The sequence below is a fragment of the Giraffa tippelskirchi genome, chromosome 1 (assembly GCF_054371585.1).
Source record: "Giraffa tippelskirchi isolate mGirTip1 chromosome 1, T2T-mGirTip1v1.2.pri, whole genome shotgun sequence".
NCBI lineage: Eukaryota > Metazoa > Chordata > Mammalia > Artiodactyla > Giraffidae > Giraffa > Giraffa tippelskirchi.
Genome location: NC_137275.1, coordinates 30051058 through 30072889, shown reverse-complemented (window position 1 = coordinate 30072889; position 21832 = coordinate 30051058). Strand labels below are relative to the sequence as shown.

Genomic DNA, 21832 nt, shown 5'->3' with positions numbered 1-21832 from the left:
AACAGAGAAACCAAAAATGCAAGTCAGTTTAAAGAATTTAATAATTGTAGCAATTCTTAACGTATCAGCCCATTGTCATTTTGCATAATGATTTTGTTTTATTAAAATCTAGATTTCAATTAGATAAAAGGGTTTTAGGTGCAGGAAGCAATAACATTTTATGTTTAATAAACTATTTAGAAAATAAGATTAATTAAATGTTCCTTCAAAGTTGCTGAAGTGTAAATATTTACCACTTTATAAATAAATATAAATAATATTACTTTTATTTGTTGGATTAAAGAAACTGGCTATCAGTTTTCACTCATACATTAAATTATTTCACAAATAGTTATTAAAATCCTACTATGTGCTAGGTTATCATGTTGAGCACTAGAAAATATTAACTAATAATAGTTACACATAATAACATTTTGAATACATGTATATGCATGGCTGAATCCCTTTGCTGTTCACTTGAAACTACCACAACATTGTTAATCAGATATACCCCAATACAAACTAAATTTTAAAGTTTGGAAAAAAAAGTAACGTTCTGCTAAACTAGTATGGATGAGTATGTGTGGGTTCTGTATACAGACATACATTATTTCTTGGATATAGATCAATAGGTAATACAGTATTCTGTTTTCCTTTTTAGTTTGGACTGGAAAATCTGGAAAATCTATCTTCTACAGTTTCATATCTACCACTTTACTTCATACAACCAGCATGTTTGGAGTGGCCCATCAATAAGACAAATCATAGAGTATTTCCTGAATTATTTATACTCTCCCTGTTAGTTTATATTGAATATACTGGGTTTATATGGTGGTTTCATACAAACTTAGCTGATGATTATTTAAAATGCTTTCCCTACTCTTTCTGAGTTATAGAAATATTTTTCTTTCCCTCTGAAAATAAAATTTCAAGTGCATTCTTTGGTGTGTAATCATCATTTCCATCATTCATACTGGCCCATGAGGGTGTGGATTATAATATTGTTTGTTGTTTAGTTGCTAAGTCATGTCCAACTCTTTGCGACCCCATGACCCACCAGGCTCCTCTGTCCATGGGATTTCCCAGGCAACAATACTGGAGTGGGTAACCATTTCCTTCTCCAGGGGATCTTTCTGACCCAGGGATCAAACCCTGGTCTCCTGAATTGCAGGTAAATTCTTTTCTGCTGAGCCACCAGGGAAGCCTCCATGGATTATAACATAAAGAGTCTTATAATATAAAGAGTCCGAACAACAACTCTGAACCAGCTTGACTACCATCAAAATAACCGTACACTTTCTGAGTACTTCAATTTTACTTCTCATAAATACTACTTATTATATTCTCCAACCACAGCTAGGTTTACAGTATTATTCAATCATCATTCTACCTTTTTTTTTTTTTCACTTTGTGCTCATCATCTGCCACAGCCCAAACCTTCACCAGAGCCCTCAGTCGTCTTCTCTCTGGTCACACTGTCACACTAAAGTAGGGAATCAGGCATTGGGAACATACACCTTCCAAAGCCCCCTATTAATGGTATTAACAACTGGAGAAATAGCAAAAACAAATGAGTTCATGCATGGAACATAAGAAAACTCTAGAAGGGTGACATATCCAAAGAAGACACAGGGATAGGGAACTTAAAGGAAAGTGAATTAAAAAGGAAAGAATAAAGATGAAAGCTATTTGAGCTTAGAAATTTCCGTGAAACATTTGCTTGTGATGGGAAGACATTGGAGGAGTTTTCATAGGCAAGTGACATTATATGATATGTATCTTTGATGAAAACATTTGAAAATTGGAGACTTTTTCTTTGATTCAGTAGACTACTCCAGTCCTTTAACTTTCTCATTGTACTCCATTCTATCCAAGCACTCTTAACCTCACTTTTTTCCTATTCAGGCTGAACACTGAAGGGTTTTTCAGAAGAAGAGTATATATGCCATATATTTTGAAAGAGTAGAAGAGGTAGAAGCTAAGAGAATTTTACTTTGTCTTCATAGAACACTCCATCCCTTAACACTCTGAATATATTCCATTCTATTTCTTATTCACCTCACTTCCTTTCTTACACAGCCCAGACTTCACCCTTGATTTTTTTAATAACTCATGTAACTCTTCTGTCCCTCTGCACTTAATGCTACTGGAAAGCATCCAGCCATGAACTAAATTTCTACTGCCACTTCATGCAAAGCAGCTGAATACTAAAGTAAGTTTGTTTTTTAAACATTTCTAAACATGTTAGGTCATGTATGGATGTGAGAGTTGGACTATAAAGAAAGCTGAGTGCAGAAGAATTGATGCTTTTGAACTGTGGTGTTGGAGAAGACTCTTGAGAGTCCCTCGGACTGCAAGGAGATCCAATCAGTCCATTCTAAAGGAGATCAGTCCTGAGTGTTCATTGGAAGGACTGATGTTAAAGCTGAAACTCCAATACTTTGGCCACCTGAAGAGAAGAGCTGACTCATTGGAAAAGACCCTGATGCTGGGAAAGATTGAGGACAGGAGGAGAAGGGGACGTCAGAGGATGAGATGGTTGGATGGCATCACCAACTCAATGGACATGAGTTTGAGTGGACTCTGGGAGTTGGTGATGGACAGGGAGGCCTGACATGCTGTGGTTCACGGGGTCGCAAAGAGTCGGACACAACTGAGCGACTGAAATGAACTGAACTGAACTGAAACATGTTAGTCATGAAAGACTGCTTATCTATCTTTGTCGTCTTGGCATTAGAGTTAGCTACCATCTTCAACTCTGTCTAAACTCCCAATTATCTTACTGAAAAAAAAATTACCTTTCTACTTTATTGACAAATATTGAGTTTATCAAGCCTAAACACTATCCACCTTGCTAGCATGACACTTCACTAACTTGATCTAAATCTGAACATAACTTTGACTGTCTCCTTCAAATCTCTAGGGCTGTGGTGATCTTTCTTTGGCTCAAAGCTAATAGCTCCTCTGGTGCTTTTTAAAATTTCCTCTGTACTCTATCCTGTTCAGTGATGTTCACTGGGCAAAGTAATAATAATAACATCTGAAACTTATTGAACAGCTATGTGCAGGGCAATTTATATATTTGTCTCAATTATCTTTGTAACTATTAACATTACTCTTAATTACTAATAACTCTTTAATATTATACCTTATGGATGAGGAAATTTTAGCAAAAAAAAAAAAAAGAATATGTTGTCTCTAGGGGCAACATTCTATTTGGATCTATTGATATTTATGTCCTAGTGTTTCTTAAAATTGTCTTTATTTAGCTATTTCTTGCTGGAAATACTCCATTTCTTTCTTCTACACAAATATCAATGCTCTCTAGGCCTCTGGCCACAGCCACTTCTTTTCAATTTCAACAAATTTTTTCCTAAATCACATTGTCCACTTGAAACATTTTAATTGCCACATACAATTGGCTGATTAAAATCAGCTCCTAATTATTTAGATAAATTCAGCTCTAAATTACTGTTCTCCAAATTTAGACAGTTATACCCAGTTGACTCCTGAAACTCTGTCTCTATTTGTTGGCTTTCCAAATTAAAATGTAAGCAATATCAGTGGCAATGTGTAAGCAGACATAAAGTCCTCAGTAATCAAAACATTATTTGGCATTTGAATGAATTCCATATATTCCATATACTCCACACCTAATATTTTATTTGTTTTGGTGTTTTAGTTGCTAAGTTGTGTCTGTCTCTTTGTAACCCCATGGATGTAGCCTGCCAGACTTCTCTATCCATGCGATTCCCCAGGCAAGAATACTGGAGAGGGTGCCCATTTCCTTCTGCAGGGCATCTTCCTGGATCAGGGATCCAACCTGAGTCCCCTGCATTGGCAGGCAGATTCTTTACCACTGAGTCATTAGGGAAGCCTGATGGTAATATTTTATTACCACAAATTAAACTGGAACATTGCATTTATCGTAGCTGTTTTTTACAATCAGCAAATAATCTTCAAGAATTTGTCAAACACTATCTAGATGCAAGTTTATATTATTGGTACAGATAGATACCTAAAGAGTCTCCTATAATTGAAAAAGACTTAAAACATATCAAAGCAGGAAAACACATTACAAAAATTTGGAGATGGATTGCATACTTATGGCAACAATAGTTAGTGGCATATCTTTGTTGAATATTTCTCTTGTAAATTAAACATCTTGACATTTCCAAGAGCAAAGCAGTCAATAACAAAGTATAAAGTATCCTATTTCCATTATTACAAAATAGCAAGATATGTTCTGCTCTATCTGTTTCTGAAATCACCTAGTATTTGTGGATATTAGGTTGTACGTAACAGAGGAGTACTCTCATGTTTATTCATGTCTATTTTTTCCACCTGTCAAACATAATCTGCAGATTTCCTATCTTGTTGACTCACAAAGTAATGGCCTTAATAATACTAATTTTCAGTGTAACAGTCAAAAATAGAGGGTCATTGAAGTTTACATGTGGTCTTCCCTAGTGACTCAGATGGTAAAGAATCCACCTGCAATGTTGGAGACCTGGGTTTGATCCCTGGATTGGGAAGGTCCCCTGAAGGAGAATTCCAACATCTGTATAACTGACTCTGGTCTGATGGCTTCTTTTTTATCTTCATAATTTTTTCTTGACTTTGTGTGTGTCTTGTAATTCTTTTTACTGAATGCCAGACATACGTTATAGTTCAGAATAAGATGAGGAAAATATTTTATATTTGTAAATGAGTACATTTTTTCCTTCTATGAGGCCTTTAGTAGTGGGATTTGTATTAACTGACTCCACAGAGAGAATATTATGCATTTGAAGAAAGGATTCTCTTGCTCTGAATAAACACTACAGCCACTATTATGATTCAAGAGTGTATCAAGATAAATCACTTCATGTTGCTCTGATGATGACTTGAGCACTGCCAACCAGTACTATATCTTATTGTCATTTCTTATTCAGTACTACGTATAACTGGAGATACTGTGGTCAATAATAAATTCACAGGATGGAGGGGCTTGTTTAAGTTTTAATAATTATAATGATTTTGGTAGGTAACTCATATTTGTAACACTAACATAAGAAGAGAGACCATACTGTTAATTTTTAAAATATTTGTTTTTCAATTGTATTCCATACTTAAAATGAAATAAAGCATAAGATTCCTTCATTGCAATTACCAATTGATGCCAAAAATTCAGTCAAGTAGTACATATTTGGTCTTCCCAGGTGGCTCCAGTGGTAAAAAACCCACCTGCCAATGCATGTTTGATCCCTGGGTCCTGGGTTGGGAAGATTCCCTGGAGGAGGGCATGGCAACCTACTCTAGTATTCTTGCCTGGAGAATCCCATGGACAGAGGATCCTGGCAGGCTACAGTCCATAGGGTCGCACAGAGTCAGACGCAACTGATGTGATTTAGTAGCACACACATAATAGATATTTGCAAAGTGCATTTTGGAATTACATTTAAACTTCCCTGTTTTTGTGGTTCTGAAAGAAGCAAGTAATTTACACTCAAATCAGCCAAATTCATAGGTTTTTATTTTTTTAATTTTAATGCTGATTTATTTCAAGCAAAAGAAGAAACATTAGATTAAGGATTTCTTATAAACACCCCTGGAAGAAAGGGAGTGAGGCACATTGTCCAGATTAAGACTAAGACCTATAGCCATTAGTTTCCATCCTGGAAACACGGTACCCCACTCCCCCACCCCGCCACACACACCCTATTAAGATGCTGGCATTCTTAAAGAGTTGTTTTTTTTTTTTTAAAAAAAGGATTCTCTAGTGGGTCTCAGTTAGATAAATTTTAATAGAGTGCATTGCCTGCAAGAGGAAAGGCAACCCACTCCTAGTAATCCCAGGGGAGCCTGGTGGGCTACAGTCCATGGGGTTGCAAAGAGTCGGACAGGACTTAGGGACTAAACCACCATCAGTGTATAAATACATGGCATTTTCATATTCTTTCCTGGTTTGGAGAGGTTGATAATACAGGGTGTTGTGTAAGTCTAACCACCAAACACTTAAATCCTCACTTCAAGGCTGCATGAGAGGAGAGGTATCAAAGAAAAGTTTGTCTTCTCTAGGTTCAGACTGGACTTAAGAGTTCACACAACCCTGAGAAGGATGGGTTTCTACTGAGGATCTTCTGAAGGATTGAAAAATGGGGTCAAGTAAGCCCTTCTCACTTAAAATCTATTTGAAGAAAAAAAATATCTGAGGAAAAGAGAGGATAAAAAGCATTACTTGAATGGGTCACAAATGTTCTTTGTTTTTTTTTTCCTTTCTGGAGCATTCTAAAATAATAAATCACAAGTGATACATGGGTAGATAAGTGAATTGAGGCAATGATACCCCTGGTGAGATTTTTAAATGCTGATACATCTGGGACTTTTCCATTTCTGAAGTTTTTATTTTAAGGAATCTAAAATTATAGTTCTATTATCCTTTACTAGCTATCAATTCTTCTGAAAGGAATAAAAATTTTATTTTTACATTCTTTATGAAGAAATATTTATTTATCTTTAAGAGAATTGCTAATGCATTAAAGTTTCATTAAATTAATAGTTTTCATATTAAGAAAATGGTCAAATTTAAGTGAAAATATAATATAAACATCTCTGCAAAGAGATCTAACCAGTCCATCCTAAAGGAAATCAGTCCTGAATATTCATTGGAAGGACTGATTGTGAAGCTGAAACTCAAATACTTTGGCCACCTGATGCGAAGAATTGACTCATTGAAAAGACCCTGATGCTGGGAAAGATTGAAGGCAGGAGAAGGGGATGACAGAGGATGAGATGGTTGGATGGCATCACTGACTCGATGGACATGAGTTTGAGTGAGCTCCGGGAGTTGGAAATGGACAGGGAGGCCTGGCATGCTGCAGTCCATGGGGTCACAGAGTCGGACATCACTGAGCAGCTGAACTGAACTGAACTGATTATAATACAATAATAATTTAAGCTGGTATTATTTAAACAACTTATGTAGAATTTCTCTTAAAAGCACATCAAAATATTTAAATGTGCATTTTCTGACATAATTTATCTTTATTTATAGATTTTGGCCATAACATATGATCAAATTGATAGGTTCCCAAAATAATAGTAAGGTAAGGAAGAGGTTCTTCTAAATTATTCAACTGTCATATAATATGTCAGTTATCAAATAATTATTAGACAGTACGACAATTATTGATATGAAAAACTAGACAACTGCCATATAATTTGTCTTTGGAAATTGACTGCAGCCAATCAAATCTTCCTATTTCAAAAACCCAGATAGGGATACATTGAGTGATTTAGAAAGAAAATCAATAGTTAACTTTTCATTGTTAATCTTTAGGACTCTACATTAAGATATTGTTGTTTAGTTGCTAAGTCATGTCTGACTCTTTTGCAACCCCATAGACTAGCCTGCCCAGCCCTCGGGATTTCCTAGGCAAGAATCCTGGAGTGGGTTGCCATTTCCTTCTCCAGGGTATCTTCCCCAACCCAGAGACTGAACCCACATCTCCTGCATTGGCAGGCTGGTTATTAACCACTGAGCTACGAGGGAAGTCCACAATGAGGTAAAGGCTACTTTAAAAATAATTAGACTATAATGAGAAATAAAATATTGTATCCTTTAGGTATGAATTAATTATATTTTTTGTTTAGCTAATTAAAATTTTTCATTTTCTTTACAAAACATTATAATACAACAGAGGGAAATTTTGATACTCTAAACAGTTTGGGAAAGAGTCCTTTGATTGGTGAATTTTTTTCTTTTTCTTGTTCGTTTATAACATGACCCATGTTAAAATGACTTAAGGCAGCTTGCAAAATAGGTGAAACAGGATTTTTTGAAAAGTTAAAAAGTTTTTGATGAGGAAAAAATAAGGCTAGAAAAAAAGATAAAGCCAGACATGAAGTAAGTCCACCCAAATGAGGCGCCACAACACCCTATAGAGTTCTAAAAATGGGCAAGATATCTGACTGTGAAATTCCTTGTACACAAAGAACAAAAATAAATGCAAAATCAAGAATCAGGAATCAGTATCAATAGGACATGAAAACATAGTAATACCTCAAGAAATCCTAGTCACTGAAACACATCTGCCATGAAGATAAATTTGGCGTTGGCGTCATTCACATTAGGTAATGCTGACAGTAGATGAACAAGGTGACCAAATCTCTGTGAAGATTCTTCCTAGTCAGACTAATAAAGCCACAGATACTTTCATTATTCTGTAGAAGAAAAATATGAAATATATTGTATGTTTTCTGAGACAATCAATTTATAACATTAATGTTCATAGGATCAGTCAACATGAAGTTTCTCCTTTGGGCCTGCATCATGTATGTTGCTTTTGCAAGGGTAAGTAAACAGACTTTTAAAATTGCAGCAATAGTATAATCATCAAATAGTTGTAGACAGCAATTCTACAATTGTATATTGTAGTTATAGTGTTGATAATGATGCAGAGACATGTTAATGAGTATGCATGCAGTTTATTGTGCCAAACTTTTCAAAAGAAATTTTCAGATACAAAAATAATAAAAGTTGTGTAATCTGAAAATGAATAAGCAGCAAGGAAGAGGTGAATTCAGAAAGGCAGTGGGTTGGAGGAGAATAAAATTATAGGGAACCAGAATTCCATGCAGATGATCTTAATAGTTTACATCTTCAAATTATACAAAACTGGATTAGGCTTCCTCTGGAACTGAAGTCTCATTCCTGGAGGTCTGATATAGTTGTTGTTTTTCAGTCACTAGGTCATGTCTGACTCTTTATGACCCCATGGACTGCAGCACTCCAGGCTTCTCTGTCTTTCTCTATCTCCCAGAGTTTGCTCAAACTCATGTCCATTGAGTTGGTGATGGCATCCAACCATCTCATCCTATGTTACCCCCTTCTCCTCCTGCCTTCAATCTTTTCCAGCGTCAGGGTCTTTTTCAATGAGTTGGTTCTTTGCATCAGGCAGCCAAAGCGCTGGAGCTTCAGTTTCAGCATCAGTTCTTCCAGTAAATATTCAGAGTTAATTTCTTTAGGATTAACTGGTTTGATCAACTTGCACTCTAAGAGACTCTCAAGAGTCTTCTCCAACACCACAATTCAAAAGTATCAATTCTTCAACTCTCACCCTTCTTTATGGTGCAACTCTCCCATCCATACATGACTACTGGAAAAACCATAGTTTTTACTATATGGACCTTCATCGGCAAAGTGATGTCTCTGCTTTCTAGTATGCTATCTAGGTTGGTCATAGCTTTTCTCCCAAGAAGCAAGCATCTATTAATTTTGTGACTACAGTCACCATCCAGTGATTTTGTAGCCCAAGAAAATAAAGTCTGCCACTGTTTCTATTGTTTCCCCACCTATCTGCCATGAACAGACGGGACCAGATGCCATGATCTTAATTTTTTCAATGCTGAGTTTTAAGCCAACTTTTTCTCTCTTCTCTTTTATATTAATCAAGAGGCTCTTTGCTTTCTGCTGTTATAGTGGTATCATCTGAAGTTGTTGCACATCTGAAGTTGTTGACATTTCTCCCAGCAATCTTGATTCCAGCTTGTGCTTCATCCATCCTGACATTTCGTATGATGTACTCTGGATAAAGGTAAAAAAGCAGGGTGACAATATACAGCCTTGATATACTCCTTTTCCAGTTTTGAATCAGTCCACTGTTCCATGCCCAGTTCTAACTGTTGCTTCTTGACCTGCATAAAAGTTTCTCAGGAGGCAGGTAAGGTGGTCTGTTATTGCCATCTCTTTAAGAATTTTCCACAGTTCGCTCTGACCCATACAGTCAAAAGCTTTAGCATAGTAAACGAAGCAAAAGCAGACATTTTTCTGGAATTGCCTTGCTTTTTCTATGATCCAGAGGATGTTGGCAATTTGATCTCCAGTTCCTCTGCTTTGTCTAAATCCAGCTTGTACATCTAAAAGTTCTTAGTTCACATACTGTTGAAGCTTAGCTTGAAGGATTTTGAGCATTATCTTGCTAGCATGTGAAATAAGCACAATTGTACAGTACTTTGAACATTCTTTGGCATTGCTTTTCTTTTGTGTTGGAATGAAAACACCTTTCCCAATCCTGTGGCCACTGCTGAGTTTTTCAAATTTGCTGGCATATATTTCACAGCATCATATTTTAGGACTTGAAATAGCTCAGCTGGAATTCCATTACCTCCTCTACCTTTGTTCTTACTAATTCTTCCTAAGGCCCCCTTGACTTCACACTTTGGCATGTCTGGCTTTGGGTAAGTGATCACACCATCATGGTTATTGGGGTCATGAAGACCTTTTTTGCATAGTTTTCTGTGTATTCTTGCCACCTCTTCTTAATCTCTTCAGCTTCTCTTAGGTCCTTGCTGCTTCTGTCCTTTATTGTGTCCATATTTGCATGAAATATTTCCTTGATATCTCCAATTTTTTTGAAGAGATCTCTAGTCTTTCCCATTCTGCTGTTTTCCTCTATTTATTTGAATGTTTTACTTAAGAAGTCTTTCTTATCTCTCTGGAACTCCATAATAAATAACCATAGTGAATTAACTTTTTCCTTTGTTTTAGAAATGCTTCCACCTTATTGATGAGGTAAAACTTTTTTTTTTCATCTATGTATAAATGTATTTTGGAGGAAATGGAAACCCACTCCAGTATTCTTGCCTAGAGAAATCCATGGACAGAGGAGCCTGGTGGGCTACAGTCCATGGGATTACAAAGAGTTGGACATGACTGAGCAACTAACACACACATAAATGCATTTGTTTCTACTTTGAAGTATATTTTACATTTTAAAACTCTCTGATTTTTAGTATGCAATTTTGTGACTACTATTGCTGTTAAAATATTAATCCTATTAAGCTCATTATTTGATAGAAAAATGTTTATGAAGTATAAATATATTTGTGCTCAACATATTTACTGTAAGGATTTTATTTTTTTTTCAATGAACAGAAGCATTAAGCAAGTATACTCCCTTTATAGTGGATATAAGTTTTGCTATGCCCAGGTTTCCTCCTCATGCTTCGACAAGATTTTATGACAATATTGTACTGAGTTTACCTCAACAAAATAAGTGATGAATCTGAGAAGATTTTGCTTAATGAAAGGATAGCGGAAGAAAGCATGATCTAGGAATTACTAGCAAGAGGAGTATGTCCCAAAGTGTTAGGTGACTTCTGTGCAGCAAATACTCAAATTATCCCTGTGTAGCACACCAAGACATTCATCAGTTCACTGCCCCTAGAATTTTTTTTAGTTCTTTGTCATTTTTGCCTCAATTCTGATGACAGGAGAGTGCTAAGAAAATAATACTAATATCTACCCACAAGTATGCAGTAGATCAACATGACAACCTATCAAGGAAAGGTCAAGACATATGATCCAGATGTGTACAGTTTTAACCAAATACCATTAGACATATGGCAAAGGAATAGAAAATAATTTAAAAAATGAAAACAATATGAGATACTACTTTTAATTTCTTACAAGAGTTAAGATTTTAATCATAAGAATTAGAACTCCCTGATCACAATATGAATCACTGCTATGTGTCTGTCTCTCTGAACACTCTGGGATGTCTATTGCTTGTGTATCATGCATCTTACCTTCATGATCCAGGAGCAACTGTTTTAACTCAGTAATTCAGGAAACTACCCTAAAATTGGAAAGAATATTATACACAATATTAAATTTTAATGAAGAGGCTTCCTACCTGGGAGACAACAACCCTGTCACAAGCAAAGAAACCTTGTCTGTTCTGTCCATGTGGACACGTAGCACATGGACAACACAGAGTAGGCACTCATTTGATACTTTAAAAAAAGTTCTTGAAAATCCATCAAGAAAGACAAAGTATCCCCAAACCATTGAGGAACAATCGACGTTCATTGAGAAGTTATACTGCAAAGTCTTTAGTCCCTGGGGATTTTGTGATAAGCCCAAATGATGATATAATATAATCTTTACTCATTAAATGTCATCACAGTCATAAGTAATATAGAGATAGGATGGAGGTAATCAACTTTAATTGACTTCTTTGCTCTCCTTTAGGATTACAGTGACAAAGTAGGCAGTCCTTACCCAGTTAACTCATCTGCAAGTATTCCTTACCCAGTTAACCCATCTGCAAGTATTTCTTATCTCACACCGGACTTTGATTTCACTCCTCCTGTCTATCTTACAAAGACTAACTTCCCCAATTACCCTGGGAATCCTGATCCTGATAGAGCAGTACCCTCATATCCCCTGGTTTTCACTGCTCTTGGAGCTCCCCTCTACAACATTCCTAGTCTTCCCGGATCTCCTCGGTTTTCCGGTCAACCTCCTCCTACCGGGGTTGTCCGCCTTGTTCCTGCCTCAAGTAGACCTATGGGACCTTTTTATCCACCTAATGAAGTTACACCTGCTGCAGACAATACATATATAGTTAAGATTCTTGTCCCACCTACTACACCCCTACCTACTCTCCCAGATGTCCAACCACTTACTATGACAGAGCCTGACGAAGCCGAGCCTGCAGCAGCTGCCTACGCTGCCCCAGAACCTTAGTCCTCTATTCCTTTTGACCAGGTAAGTGGCCTCAGTCTTAGTCCTGTGGTGCATGGGATTTATAGTAGCAGGAAAGAAACAGTCTCTCCATAAACAAACATATATCCACTGAGATATTTTGAACAGCTTTGTTGAGGTAGGATATACAACAAACTACCAATACTAAAAGTGTATACTTTGATAAGTTTGGGCATATATATATACACCCATGGTTTGCTGGCATCGCTGACTCAATGGACATGAGCTTGAGCAAACTTAGAGAGATAGTAAAGGACAGGGAAAGACTGGCTTGCTGCAGTTCATGTGGTTACAAAGAGTCTGATACGACTTAGTAACTGAAAAACAGAAATGAAAAAAACACCAAGATAAGACTATATTTACAATAGCCAGAAGGATCCTACTGGGTTTTTTTGTTGTTTGTTTGTTCTAAATATTCCCACATTCCCCTTTTTCCTGTTCTTGATGTATTTTCTATTGGTACATATTGGTTTGCAATTTCCAGAATGTTATATAAGCAGAATCATACTGTATATACTCTTTTGTGCCTGGTTTCTTTCACTTAGCATAATTATTCTGAGATTTATCCATGTAGTTATGCATATCAATAGTTCAGTCTCTTTTTTTGCAAAGTTGTATTAGAGTATATGGATATATCATAATTTTTATCCATTCATTTGTGGATGAACATTTTAACTTCCAAGCTGAATACCATTTATACCATTTATTTATATCCAGTTACATATTGCATACAGTACTGGCTTAAATTGCTTAGTTCAATATTCAATAAAACTTATTAGATGGACACCCTTGCCTTGCTTCTGATATTGAGGGAAAGAATTTATTCTAGGATATCGTTAGGTTGCTATGATTTTCACCTTTAGTAAACAGGAAAGGAGAAACATTTTGATCTAAGGATAATTTTTCCATTGCAGAGATCAAATCATTCTGAGTGCTCAACCATATGACCTGTGAAAACTAAGCTTTTTTACTCCGGCTGTGTAATCAAGGGCTTCCCAGGTGGTTCTAGTGGTAAAGAACCTGCCTGCCAATGTAGGAGACATAAGAGATGCAGGTTCGATCCCTGGGTCAGGAAGATCCCCTGGAGGAGGGCGTGGCAACCCACTCCAGTATTCTTGCCTGGAGAATCTCATGGAGCCTGGCGGGCTACAGTCCATAGGGTTGCAAAGAGTCAGACACAACTGAAATGACTTAGCACCCACGTGTGATAAAAACATTTTTTCCTGCCAGATATTGTGCCATTTTGAGCACTAGATATTTTTTAATTTCATCTTTTCAGATGGCTCTTGACCTGACCTGAGGTAGTATCGTCATATCTTAGGATAACCTATTTATTTATTTATATTGACTTATAGTTGATTTACAATATTATATTAGTTTTAGGTATACAACATTGTGATTTGATATTTTTGAAGATTGTATTCCATGTAAAGTTACTACAAAACATTGACTATATTGCCTGGTGCGGTACAGTATATTCTTGTGGCTTATCTATTTTATACATAGTAGTTTGTATCTCCTAATCCCACACCCCTATCTTGTCCCTCCCACCTTCCTTATCCCCACTGCTAACCACTAGTTTGTTCTCCATAATTGTCTTTTTCTGTTTTGTTATATACAATATTTTGTTTTAATTTTTAGATTCCACATATAAGTGGATAACACAGAGACTTTGTCTTTCTCTGTCTGACTTATTTCAATAAGCATAATACTCAGGTCCATTCATGTTGTTGCAAATGGCAAAAGTTCATTCTTTGTTACAGCTGACTAATATTTGTATATATTGGTATATATATGGAGGGAATGGCAATCCACTCCAGTATTTTTGCCTGGAGAATCCCATGGACAGAAAAGTCACCAGGCTACAGTCTGTGGGGTCGCAAAGAGTAGGACACAACTGAGCTACTAACACATATGGGGCTTCTCTGGTGGCTCAGATGGTAAAGAATCTGCCTGCAATGTAGGAGATCCATGTTCGATCCCTGGAGTGGAAGGATCCCCTGGAGAAGGGAATGGTTATCCACTCCAGTATTCTTGCCTGGAGAATTCCATAGACAGAGGAGCCTGGTGGGCTACAGTCCATGGCTGACTAATATTCCATTGTACATCTACAATGGAATATTAATATATATATTAGTGTGTGTGTGTGTATATATGTATATATATATATATATATAATCACACCTTCCTTATTTGTTCATCTATTGATGGACATGTGCCTTGCTTCCATATCTTGGCTATTGTAAATAATGCTGCTATAAGCATAGGATAACCTTTTGAGATCTTTGTATCTATGTCTTTGTCCTCCTCATTCTTTCAGATTCTCTGCCCTGTGAATTTTAGCTATCTTGGTCTTCCTAGACTCCCAGCTCCATCTCCCTTCACTAAGGCCTCGAAACAATGCAAGCAGTAAGCTAGGACAATCATAGGGTTCATTTCCTCTGCTTCTTGTCTCTTAGGGATTGCTGTTCTTCATAACTTGACATTCAGATCTTGAGAAATAGTTGCTTCTCATATTTTTGGTATTTTTGAAATTCATTTCAGACAAGAGGGTATATTCAGTTTCTGTTACTTATTTTGACCCAAACTGTAGTCCTCTAAATTTTCTTAAAAACAATGATTTAAAAAAAAATATAGAAGCCCTTTGTCCTAAGTTTTAGCAGCTGTGGCTATTTTAAAATAGGAAAAGAAGGATTCCAAAGTACATGGAAGATACTCTGAACCCTGGGCACAGGCTAAAGACAAATGAGAGCTTAAATTCCACAGTGAATAATTTCTAAAGTATTGCCACTAATTGAATACTGCTAGTAGTTGTTTCCTAGAAGGAGGTAAAACTTTGCTTCTTGTTCCCTTATTCCTGATAGAGATCAGGATCAAGTTAAATGGCTGCATGGAACTGCTCCCCGGAAGTTTGAAGAGCTATCCTTATGCTCCAGTGCTCTACATATTAACATGTTCCTTTAGTATGTTTCTTTGACACAAAGCACTCTCCTTCCATCAGTCTATATACATACTTATAGTTCATGACTCACATGGAGATAGAGATATTTTAGAAAGTATGGGTAAAAAGAAATAAGACCAGAAAAGTGGGCCTTGAAAACACTGCTAAATGTCTTAGACTGTTTCCTATATCCAAAGGAATTTATTAAGGACCTTGATTACATAATTCAACCAGTTCTTTGTTTCCAAAGTTAAGTCTGAGAGCAGTATCAGTTCAGTGCAGTTCAGTTCAATCGTTCAGTCGTGTCTGACTCTGCAACCCCACGGACTGCACCATGCCAGGCCTCCCTGTCCATCACCAGCTCCCGAAATTTACTCAAACCATGCTCATTGAGTCGGTGATGCCATCCAATCATCTCATCCTCTGTCATCCCCTTCTCCTCCCACCTTCAATCTTTCCCAGCATCAGGGTCTTTTCAAATGAGTCAACTCTTCACATCAGGTGGCCAAAGTATTGGAGTTTCAGCTTCAACATCAGTCCTTCCAATGAATATTCAGGACTGATTTCCTTTAGGATAGACTGGTTGGATCTCCTTGCAGTCCAAAAGACTCTCAAATGTCTGCTCCAACACCACAGTTTAAAAGCATCAGTTCTTCAGCAACTCAGCTTTCTTTATGGATTTACTCTCATATCCATACATGACTATTAGAAAAATCATAACTTTGACTAGATGGACCTTTGTCAGCAAAGTAATGTCTTTGCCTTTTAATATGCTGTCTAGGTTTGTCATAAATTTTCTTCCAAGCAGCAAGCATCTTTTAATTTCATGGCTACAGTCACCATGTGCAGTGATTTTGGAGCCCAATAAAATAAAGTGTCACTGTTTCCATTGTTTCCCCACCTATTTGCCATCAAGTGATGGGACTGGATGTCATGATCTTAGTTTTTTGAATTTTGAGTTTTAAGCCAGCTTTTTCACTCTCCTTTTTCACTTTCATCAAGAGGCTCCTTAGTTCCTCTTCACTTTCTGCCATAAGAGTGGTGTCATCTGAATATCTGAGGTTATTGATATTTCTCCTGGCAATCTTGATTCCAGCTTGTGCTTCATCCAGTCCAGCATTTCTCATGATGTACTCTGCATATAAGTTAAATAAGCAGGGTGACAATATACAGCCTTGATGTACTCCTTTCCCAATTTGGAACCAGTCTGTTGTTCCATGTCCAGTTCTAACTGTTGCTTCTTGACCTGCATACAGATTTTTCAGGAGGCAGGTAAGGTGGTGTGCTATTCCCATCTCTTTAAGAATTTTCTACAGTTTGCAGTGATCCACACAGTCACATGCTTTGGCATAGTCAATAAAGCAGAAATAGATGTTTTTCTGGAACAGCACATGTTTTCAATTTGATCTCTGATTCCTCTGCCTTTTCTAAATCCAGCTTGAACATCTGAAACTTCCCGGTTTATGTACTGTTGAAGCCTAACTTGGAGAACTTTCAGCATTACTTTGCTAGAGTATGAAATGAGTGCAATTATGTGGTAATTTGAACATTCTTTGGCATTGCCTTTCTTTAGGATTGGAATGAAAACTGACTTTTTCCAGTCCTGTGGCCACTATTGAGTCTCCCAAATTTGCTGGCATATTGAGTGCAGCACTTTCACAGCATCATCTTTTAGGACTTGAAATAGCTCAGCTCCATCACCTCCACTAGCTTTGTTTGTAGTGATGCTTCCTAAGGCCCACTTGACTTCACGCTCCTCGACGTTTGGCTCTTGGTGAGTGATCACACCATCATGGCTATCTGGGTCATTAAGATCTTTTTTTGTATAGTTCTTCTGAGTATTCTTGCCACTGCTTCTTAATATCTTCTGCTCCTGTTAGGTCCATACTGTTTCTATCCTTTATTGTGACCTCATTCCTTTATCCTTTCATAAATCTTTTCCAATTTTACTGTTATAAATATTCGCTGGACAGGAAAATGGCAAGGCTTTATTTGACTGTCAACCACATCAGGCTTTCTGCTGAGGTGACATCAGTGCTTAGAGTAGAATTGAAGAACTAATTTGATAGCTTTTACTATTGTTGGTGATGCCTCTAAACAGCAGCTATTATAAAACAAATTAAAAGGCTTAAATGTTGAGTTAAACCTTTTCTACTGTCATATTCTTTGAGGTTTTTATTTTACTCTTATATAAGATAAAATGGTATTGATTAGTGAATTAGTTCTAGATATTCTAAAATTTAATACTTTCATATTTTCAATAAACATTTATATTTCTTTCCTTACTATATTAATGACAATTCATAACAGGTAAAAGAAAGAGTACTACTTTTCTAGAAAAGTTTTTTAAGACAGAGAAGGAATTCTACTTCAAGTCATTCAGTATCAGGAGATTGGTGATCTGATCCCAACACTCCCACACAAAATGTTCTATATAATATATGCATGCATGCAAATAAATCATAACATTGAATTAATATTGCGTTTTTAAATTGTTATGAGAATGCATAATAGCTATAAGAAGATAGAGGAAAACAAACTTGATTCTCTTAAATGTGACTTCTAATAGTAGCATGGATTTGTAGATAACCATTCAATATAGTCCCTTAATGTTAAAATCATAATGCAACAATAGGAATTTTCTATAGTCATTTGATACTTTTTATACAAAACTAATATGTTATCTTTCTTTTTCAGGAATAATTGCAACAAGAATCAGTGAAAACTAAAAAAATTTTATTTTCTTTTCAAAGACTACCATTCTGTTATATTAAAAATATATTTCAATAAAAAACATTTAAATAATCAGTCTCACCATATAGGTTTGTGATATTTTTTCATTGCATTTAATTTATATAGAAATGATATTTATAGTGTATTTTTTTCCAATTCACAATTTTAAAAGGTTGCTTCTTAACTATGTAAATAATAATTGTCAGAGAGTTAAACATCTGATGGCAATATGTGCTTTTCTTTTGAATAAACCGTATATAAAAAACACAACACAAATAGAATTTTTTATTTTTTGTTTCTAATTTGTTTCTTCTGAAAGTGAACAGAAAGTGTTTTATTAGGGAAATTAAAATGGAGGAAGTCTTGTTCAAGCTTCAGAAGTAGGAGAGCCAACCTGCTTCTGACCTGTCTGGACACTGTCTGGATTCCATGCCTGTCTGTAAGCACAGCAAGTCAAGTGGTACTTTAGATAAGAAAGGGAATGGGTCTTAAAATCCGTGAGTCCCTGAGGGTCTGGCCAATCCCCCAGGGTCTAATGAAATCCTTTGACTTACAGAGTGAAACAAACAGTATTTTAAAAAGATTAAAGTAAAACCAGAGCTGCATTTTTGTGCACAATCTGGTAAAGACATCACTTTGTGGCCTGGGATAATAAGTGGGAGCCCTTGAAACTGCAATCTGAAGTCTCACCCACGGGATGGATGCACTGCCTGGGGCCCTTTCCCAATTGGGACTCCAGATTGCTGTTAACAAGGGCCTTCCCAGTGTTATTTAACTCTGTATGTCATTCGGCTCCATTTGGTGATGTACCTGCTGTTACTTTTCTCTATTGCATCTGTTTCTTTACTTGTAATGACTGTGTATTTAAATTAAGTCCAATAATCCGCTATTAAATATTAAAACTGCTTATTGTGTATGATGAGTGGTTTCTTTTGTTAACAAATCCTTTGAACCTAAAACAAAAGCAAAACTTTCAGCAAAACATAAAGAGGAGACAAGCATCATTCCATGGATATCTCCCCATTTCCCTTCCCCTAAAATGTTTCACCTACTTTTTAAACATTTATCTAACATCAGTTTACATAGTACTTTGTAGTGCTAGGCGCTGTTCTAAGCTCCTAACAATATAAGTTTATTAAGCCCTTATAAAAACCCTACAAGTATATACAATTACTATTCCCATTTAAATGTTAGGCAACTGAATAACAGAAAAGATAAATGATTTGCCAAGATTACACAGTTGAAATGTATCAGAGGCAGAATGAGAAAGCATACCAAGGAAACATGGACTTAGAACTTTACTGGAAATTAGAAAGTAAAACAAACTAACATGAAGTTAAGCATGATAAGTGTGCTAATTTCTTATGGTTATTGCAACAAATTACAAAGTTGGTGGCTTAAATAAATAATAACTCATTCCCTCACATTTCAGAAGGTCCAAAATCAGGTTGACTGGGCTGAAATTAATATATCACAGGGTCAATGGTCCCTTGATAGGCTTTTGGGGAGCTGTGACCCTTCCAGTTTTTTTCTGTAGCTATTAGCATCTCTTAACCTGTGGCTGCATTATTCTAATCTTCAAGGAATAAAGCATGAAGTCTCTGTCTGACTATTTTTTTACAGTGTTTTCTCCCAAGTATGTTTTCAAATCTTCCCTTTAAAAGATACATGTGATTCCATTTGGGGCTTCCCAGGTGGTTCAGTGGCAAAGAATCTGCCTGCCAATGCAGGAGGCACAGGAAACATAAGTTCAATCCCTGGGTCAGGAAGATCCCCTGGAGGAGGAAATGTCAACTCACTCCAGTATTCTTGCCTGGAAAAGTCAATGGACAGAGGAGCTTCACAGGCTACAATCCATGGGATCACAAAGAGTCGGACACAACTAAAGATTGCATTCAGGGCCCACCTAGGTAATACAGTATAATCTCTCCATTTTTGAACTTTAAACTTAATCACATCTCTCAAAGATTTTTTTTTTTTTCTTTTTTGCCAAATAAGGTAACATTCGAAGGTTCCAAGTATTAGAACAAAGAAACCTCTTGGGAAGGCCCCAGAGGCAACAGACGAATTCAGACTGGAGTTAGATATCAGGTTGATGAGAGAATAACTTCTTAGTTAAATCACCCTATTCAGACAGGGGAAGATGGATGGTATTTGGGTAACGAATGAAACCTTTGGCAAACTCATAGCTCTGTATGTTTAAATATATAAATCCTCATAAGTCAGTTTCTAGTGAGGTCGGTTTGAATCTGAAAATCAGGAGAAAGAAAACGAAAAAGGCTGAGATCCTACAAACAGAATTGGCCCTACATGAAACAGAAAGAAAGGAACTTAAGGAGTAGATGAAAAGGTACAAACTTTTATGTATAAAATAAGCTACAAGATTATATCGTGCAACACAGGGAATATAGTTAATATAATATTTTTTAAAAATTGTGAATCACAATACTGTACACCTGTAACTTCTATAATATTTACATCTGTTATACTTCAATTAAAAGAAACATAGCAAAAAAAAATACCAAAGACAAGACTTTCACTTTAAAAAAAAATTGAGAAATAGGTTAACATATTTAAAACCTCACCTGGGGCTACTTACAAGGAGAGGAAATAAAGCTGAAGACAGAGGACACTGGAGCCATGTCCCTGGGCTTGTGGAAAGGTGAGAGTAGGAAGTGCTGGACTGGCTGCTAGTGTGGCGACAGGGGTTACCAATAGCCTGGAAAATTCAAAAGCTAAGAAAAAGATTTGAAATTTTGATTCGTTGAGGCCCCCAAAAACACAAACTTTGACATCAGTCGAATTGTGACTTCAGGAAATAGTTGAGGATGATTCAGAGAGTACTAGTTAACAGACTAGGTTCTAGTGACAGAAGCATTGCATCCTAGGTCTGGGTCCTAGATGTAACAACTGTTAGCTTCATGACATTAGCCACTTAACCACTTTAGAACAAATTTTCAGCTGCTGAAAAAATAGCCACATGATAATCTCAACCTTTTAAAAATTTTTTAAGTATCTAAAATCACAATATCTAAAAGAAATGATATGCTTGTTACTGTTATTGTAGCCCAGAGGCCAGACCTCTAAATCATCCAGTAACAAAGGCTGATACACAGGGGTTACTTTAACAATATTTGGTAAACAAGATCCAATATAATCAGGTTATTTGCATTCAACAGTATACAGTTGCCAAGTATTCTCCCTAGTATCAAAAATAAGTATTTTGATGGTTGTTGAATACTTGCCAATCACACCATCAACACTGACTGCCCATTTAAATAACTCTGCTAAATGTCTGTTTTATCAAGGCACATACAAAAATTCTGATTTAGTTGGTAGGGTGGGTCTATGTTATGGTATTTTTAATGATTCCAAGGTAATTCCAAAGTGCACCTAAGATTGAGAAAAACTGACCTTTGTATTGTAGAAAAAGGAGACCTGAAATTTTAACCTAAATAAGTTCTAGAAAAATAATTTCATCAATTTTGTACACAAAATAAATCCTCCAAATCTATGGAAAAACACTCAAAAATAAATAGGTACATTTTTTGAAAGCTAGAAAAAGTAGTTATCTACAGCCAAATGTTGATAAAATTGAAAAGGATTACAGGCATTTTAAAAGACAGACTGGAAAGATTATCTAAATT

The 21832-nt window shown here is 36.3% G+C and overlaps 1 protein-coding gene across 2 annotated transcripts; it reads left to right on the top strand.

Annotated features, from left to right (window-relative positions):
• Nucleotides 1–2008: 2008 nt before the first annotated feature.
• On the top strand, nucleotides 2009–18455 carry PRR27 (proline rich 27). Of its 2 annotated transcripts, XM_081587554.1 has the most exons (5): nucleotides 2009–2191; nucleotides 6040–6126; nucleotides 8256–8314; nucleotides 11996–12514; nucleotides 18150–18455. In XM_081587554.1, exons 2-4 carry the CDS (start codon nucleotides 6117–6119, stop codon nucleotides 12491–12493), a joined length of 567 nt encoding a protein of 188 aa, XP_081443680.1. In that variant the 5' UTR covers nucleotides 2009–2191; nucleotides 6040–6116; the 3' UTR covers nucleotides 12494–12514; nucleotides 18150–18455. The 2 variants fall into 2 exon arrangements, with proteins under 2 accessions (XP_081443680.1, XP_081443691.1); XM_081587565.1 differs by lacking the exon at nucleotides 6040–6126.
• The last annotated feature ends 3377 nt before the right edge of the window (nucleotides 18456–21832 follow it).

Bases quoted from the DNA above. Each gene is read 5' to 3' on its own strand.
- PRR27 (XM_081587554.1), top strand. The intron at 8,315-11,995 runs GTAAGTAAACAG...GCTCTCCTTTAG, and splicing joins TGTATGTTGCTTTTGCAAGG to GATTACAGTGACAAAGTAGG.